This window comes from Panthera uncia, chromosome A2, assembly GCF_023721935.1.
Source record: "Panthera uncia isolate 11264 chromosome A2, Puncia_PCG_1.0, whole genome shotgun sequence".
In the NCBI taxonomy this organism is placed as follows: Eukaryota; Metazoa; Chordata; class Mammalia; order Carnivora; family Felidae; genus Panthera; species Panthera uncia.
Genome location: NC_064816.1, coordinates 139,337,325 through 139,343,324, shown reverse-complemented (window position 1 = coordinate 139,343,324; position 6,000 = coordinate 139,337,325). Strand labels below are relative to the sequence as shown.

At 54.1% G+C, this 6,000-nt stretch overlaps 2 protein-coding genes across 3 annotated transcripts in view; one reads left to right on the top strand and one right to left on the bottom strand.

Annotated features, from left to right (window-relative positions):
* The window catches only part of SND1 (staphylococcal nuclease and tudor domain containing 1), a 423,895-nt gene that overhangs the window by 58,940 nt on the left and 358,955 nt on the right, over positions 1-6,000 (bottom strand). The gene's annotated exons all lie outside the window — the stretch shown is intronic.
* LRRC4 (leucine rich repeat containing 4) lies at positions 827-5,183 on the top strand. Its single transcript, XM_049642991.1, has 2 exons — positions 827-912; positions 1,091-5,183. The coding sequence occupies exon 2, from the start codon at positions 1,191-1,193 to the stop codon at positions 3,141-3,143; it is 1,953 nt and encodes a 650-aa protein (XP_049498948.1). The 5' UTR covers positions 827-912; positions 1,091-1,190; the 3' UTR covers positions 3,144-5,183.

Genomic DNA, 6,000 nt, shown 5'->3' with positions numbered 1-6,000 from the left:
CAAGCAGTCCGTCCAGCCCCGTGAGGGACGGCGGGCGGTTGCGCGCCACCGGGGGCTGCGGCCGCCGCCGCCGCCGCCGGACCCGCGCCCGCCCCCGGACTCCCTGAAGGGGCCTGCGGTGCGGGCGCGACCCGGCCGCCGCGCGCTTCTCCGGCCGGCGGACCTGGTCCCGGCGCTGCCTCCACGCCGCTGACCCTCAGGGGGCTGGACGGACTGCTGCTCCTCGCGCCAGCAGACGGCGGGCTGGGAAACTAAGCCCAGTTTTGGTCTTTTTAACCCTTGAGAGAAGAGGCGAGCAAAGAAGGGGGTGTGTGTCTGGGGAGGGCGAAGGAGCCGCGAACACCTCCTCTTAACTCTCGCAGCCCCGCGGGCGAACGACTGCATCAGCTGCCTCCGGCCGGAACCGCCGACACAAGGAGAGGGGGCAGCGCAGCAGCGAGCGAGCGAGCGAGCGAACGCGGCCTGGGAGGCTTCGGGGCGCCCCCTCACCCCCGCCGGGTGGCAGCCGCGGGAGCGGGCTGGGGGCGCCGGAGGCACGCTCCGGCGATGAAGCGGCTTCCCCCGTGGCTGGTGCGAGCCGGTGCCAGGGTCCAAGGACAAAGCAGGGAAGCGCTGGTGGCGCCGCTCCTCGCGCTGAGGGGGGGGCATGCACCTGCATAGCCCGCCGGGCCTCGGCTCTCCCCGGCGCGCCTCAACTCCGCTGCTTCGCCGTAGCCTGCTCCGGATTTACTAGAAGCCATTTTGTCTCCCCCACCCCTCCCCTCCCCTCCCCTCCCCTCCGCCCTCCCCGCCCCCTCCACTCCCCCCCTCCCCCCGTTTTGTTAATTAAAACTAAGAAGTAAGAATGGCAACGACGTGGCCGGCTCCCGTGGAGAACGCTTAAGGACACCACGCCAATTCCTTCCTTCCGAGGTAGGTGACAGCGACTCACTGGGTGGGGATGGTTGCCGCGGGGGAGAGAAAGTCTCGGCTTTCCGAGGGCTTGCCTTGAGGGGGGCTGGAGACAGGGGCCACGCTTTAGTTGGGCATGCTTTTATTCCGCCGGTCCGCTCCGTCTCTCTAATCGCCCCCTCCCCACCTCCTTCTCCAGATGGAAAGAGGAGCTCCTAGCTCATTTAAGCCGGGGTAGGGCTGGTTCTCCTTTCCGAGCCAAAATCCCAGGCGATGGTGAATTATGAACGTGCCACACCATGAAGCTCTTGTGGCAGGTAACTGTGCACCACACCTGGAATGCCGTCCTGCTCCCCGTCGTCTACCTCACGGCGCAAGTGTGCATTCTGTGTGCAGCCATCGCCGCTGCCGCCTCCGCCGGGCCCCAGAACTGCCCATCCGTTTGCTCGTGCAGTAACCAGTTCAGCAAGGTGGTGTGCACCCGTCGGGGCCTCTCCGAGGTCCCTCAGGGTATTCCCTCCAACACCCGGTACCTCAACCTCATGGAAAACAATATCCAGATGATCCAGGCCGACACCTTTCGCCACCTCCACCACCTGGAGGTCCTGCAGCTGGGCAGGAACTCCATCCGGCAGATCGAGGTGGGGGCCTTCAACGGCCTGGCCAGCCTCAACACCCTGGAGCTGTTTGACAACTGGCTGACAGTCATCCCCAGTGGGGCCTTTGAGTACCTGTCCAAGCTGCGGGAGCTCTGGCTTCGCAACAACCCCATAGAAAGCATCCCCTCTTACGCCTTCAACCGGGTGCCCTCCCTCATGCGCTTGGACTTGGGGGAGCTCAAGAAGCTGGAGTACATCTCTGAGGGCGCTTTTGAGGGACTGTTCAACCTCAAGTACCTGAACCTGGGCATGTGCAACATTAAAGATATGCCCAATCTGACCCCCCTGGTGGGGCTGGAGGAGCTGGAGATGTCAGGGAACCACTTCCCTGAGATCAGGCCTGGCTCCTTCCACGGCCTCAGCTCCCTCAAGAAGCTATGGGTCATGAACTCACAGGTCAGCCTGATTGAGCGGAACGCTTTTGATGGGCTGGCCTCACTTGTGGAACTCAACCTGGCCCACAATAACCTCTCTTCTTTGCCCCATGACCTCTTCACCCCACTGAGGTACCTTGTGGAGTTGCACCTACACCACAATCCTTGGAACTGCGATTGTGACATTCTGTGGCTAGCCTGGTGGCTTCGGGAGTACATACCCACCAATTCTACCTGCTGCGGCCGCTGTCATGCTCCCCTGCACATGCGTGGCCGCTACCTGGTGGAGGTGGACCAGGCCTCCTTCCAGTGCTCTGCCCCCTTCATCATGGATGCCCCTCGGGATCTCAACATCTCCGAGGGTCGGATGGCGGAACTTAAGTGTCGGACTCCCCCGATGTCCTCCGTGAAGTGGCTGCTGCCCAATGGGACAGTGCTCAGCCACGCCTCCCGCCACCCGAGGATCTCTGTCCTCAACGACGGCACCTTGAACTTTTCCCACGTGCTGCTCTCAGACACCGGGGTATACACTTGCATGGTGACCAACGTGGCAGGCAACTCCAACGCCTCGGCCTACCTCAACGTGAGCACGGCCGAGCTCAACACCTCCAACTACAGCTTCTTCACCACAGTCACAGTGGAGACCACTGAGATCTCACCTGAGGATACGACGCGCAAGTACAAGCCTGTTCCTACGACGTCCACTGGTTATCAGCCGGCATATACCACCTCCACCACGGTGCTCATTCAGACCACCCGTGTGCCCAAGCAGGTACCCGCGACAGACACCAATGATAAGATGCAGACCAGCCTGGATGAAGTCATGAAGACCACCAAGATCATCATTGGCTGCTTTGTGGCAGTGACTCTGCTAGCTGCCGCCATGTTGATTGTCTTCTACAAACTTCGTAAGCGGCACCAGCAGAGGAGTACAGTCACAGCCGCCCGGACAGTTGAGATCATCCAGGTGGACGAAGACATCCCAGCGGCGGCGTCTGCGGCAGCAACAGCAGCTCCGTCCGGTGTATCAGGTGAGGGGGCAGTAGTGCTGCCCACAATTCATGACCATATTAACTACAACACCTACAAACCAGCACATGGGGCCCACTGGACAGAAAACAGCCTGGGGAACTCTCTGCACCCCGCAGTCACCACAATCTCTGAACCTTATATAATTCAGACCCATACCAAGGACAAGGTACAGGAAACTCAAATATGACTCCCCTCCCCCCAAAAACTTACAAAATGCAATAGAATGCACACACACACACACACACACACACACACACACACAAGACAGCAACTTTTGTACAGAGTGGGGAGAGACTTTTTCTTGTATATGCTTCTATATTAAATCTACGGGCTGGTAAAAGAAACAGATTATATTAAAATTTAAAAACAAAAATTCAAAACAAAACTATTTTCTAACTTGTAAGTTCTATTTAAAGGGGGGAGTGGGGTTCTTGGGAACGTTGTGGGGTAGAAGCCACAAGTCAACTTGCTATGATGCCAGAAGGGATTTCTGATACCAGGCTGAAACTCCTAAGATAAACTAAAACAACAACAAATATCCCTAAAGAGGTAGGGTGTGGGCTGCTGAGGGGTGGGGTGGGGGTGGGGGTAGACTGTCATTTTTTAGAAGATGCTTCACAGCATACAGGAATACCCATTTCTATAGACACCTTTCTTAAGCTGAGAGCTGTCTTTGCAAATTTATTTTAAAAAGAGATACAAAAAAAAGCACCGAGAATTTGTACTGTGCTGAAGTGTTGAGAGGCAATAATTTTTTTTTTTTCTTCAGAGGCCAAGGGGAAGATAGATCTGTAAATGTATTTTAAACAGGAAAACCACCAAAATTTAAATGACTCCTTAAAGGGGCTCGGTCTTTCCGTCTGTCCATGTGCACAAGGCTCCTTGGTTTGTGCACCGGGACACGCGCGTGCCCCGCCTGACAGCGCGCCTCGGGAAGGAGCAGAGAAGGAAGGGGGCTGGCGTAGCTCTCAGTCAAATGCTTTCACATTGCACCAGATTCCTGCAGATGGGTTTAACCCACTCTCTGCAGGGCATGTGTCTATTCAGGGTTTCCCTTGAGGGGGAGGAGGCCCCCCCCCAAGGGGGTGCGGCCACAGAGGGGGGGTGGGAAGGGAGAGCAGAAGCAGAGAGAATGTATTCACAGGAGGCCATAAATTAGCATGGTGCCATGTCCACCTGTTGTTCCCGGTATCTGACAAATGATTGTAGACAATGATGGCATTTTATGATTTTTTATAAAGGTTTTGTTTGTTTTAAGGTGGAGAAGGAGGAGAGGCTGGGATTGGGGAGCTTGGGGGAGTGGAAGCTTTTCTCATGCTTGTGATTTGGTGACTATTCTAAATGCTGATTCATTAGGGATTATTACAGCTGATGTCAACTGGTTGTGGTGATGGGGTGGGGGCAGAACATGAGTGGAGAGAGAAAAAGGGCACAGGCTCATTTCAAGTACAATGAAGCCTTTACTAAACAGGATGGTTCACAAAAAAGATGTGAATCCACAGTTAAAACAAAAGTGATATACATGCACACAAGAAGTGAGTTCTGCAAGGAGTCCTGTGGAACGTGGCACAGTGGGGGGAAGGCTTCCCTCTCCCAGGCCGACCTCAGGAGGAGGTGGAGGAGAAAGGGTGGGCGTGGGCGGGGAAGGCAGAGATCTCTGTTATTCTGGTCCATTTAATGCTGTAACTTCTTTCATTTATTATTTTAGCTTTAAAAAGAAATAAAGGGTTCAGATTTGAAAGGGGTGGGATGGGTGGGTGGGGGGGAATGCCAACAAAAGAACACTGATTGTAATGTGAGAAAAGTGTATTTTTGTATTTTAATAAATATTGTTCAATTTTTAATCCAATGTCCCCAAAGGGTTAAATTGAATAAGGTCCTATAGATCCTTATAAGCATTAACCAAGTCATTTCTATTTAAAGAAAAAAAGGCAAAGGGAGGGGAGACGTAAGGTGGGAGGGGAAGACAATGTTAAATTTCTTTCAAGTATGGGAAAATGCTAAAGCTGTCAACAGTCTTTCCTTAGCTTAAATAAAAAGCACCCCAATTCTAGTGCACCTTCCAAAAGCTAAGTGTGTTAGTCCCTGGCTTTGTTGGGGGTAGAACCAAATTCCTGATGCCCTGGAAAAGCAGGGGAAATGGGTCAGCCTCAGCTCCTGGGACCAGGCCAGAAGTTAAGTGCCACCTCAGCAGAAGCTGCTGGTCAGGCAGCACCAGCTCTATCTACCCAGAGACCCTGGGGGACCTGGATTTAAGAGGTCTGCAATAATGCTGTTTGGCTTAAACTTCCCACAGGCAGCGTTCCTTCTGTTCTCTGGGTGCTGAATAGTCAAACATGTCTCGGTGGTGGTGGGTGTCTGTCTCCTGATGCTTACCGAGTACTGACGTCCAGGGAGGCTGCATGAACCGGGAACCTGCGTCTCCTCAGCATTTTTATACTAATGCAGGGAATCGGGACTGAGTGGGTGTGATCTCCCTGGCACTGAACAGGGAGAGAGGCAGGCAGCACTTTGCAGCAGTTGGCTAAGAAAAGGGCCAATTCTTAATCCCCTGGGTAGATATGTGTCCTTTCTGGGTCTCAGTGTTTGTGGTAGCATGCGTGCATGCATGGCACACCTTGAGAAACTGTCACTCACATTTCCAGGCTCCAAATACACGTTCCCTCTGGCTCTCCTTTTACCGCCGTAGCTACTACCCCCGATAACACGAGAAAACTGCAGCAGAGTAAAGGGTGGGACTTGGCCAGGACCAGCTGAAAAAGCAAGAAATTATCCCTTTCCCAGCACCACAAGACAACTCAGGCTGTTCAGAACAGCTTCCTGGGTACACATTCATTGGCAACTGTGGACAAAGTGGCTGCTTCAGAAACAGAGGATGTGGGCCCAGGTTTCCTAACCTTTTTTGGCAGCTATTTGGATAGTTAGGGATTGTACAGTCGCTCTGGAATGATGAAGGGTCTGTGGCTGAACCAGAGGTCTGAGGGGAGGGGTACAGAAATGGTCCTAAAACATTCCTGGGGAAGAGTCCTAAGAACAAACATTGT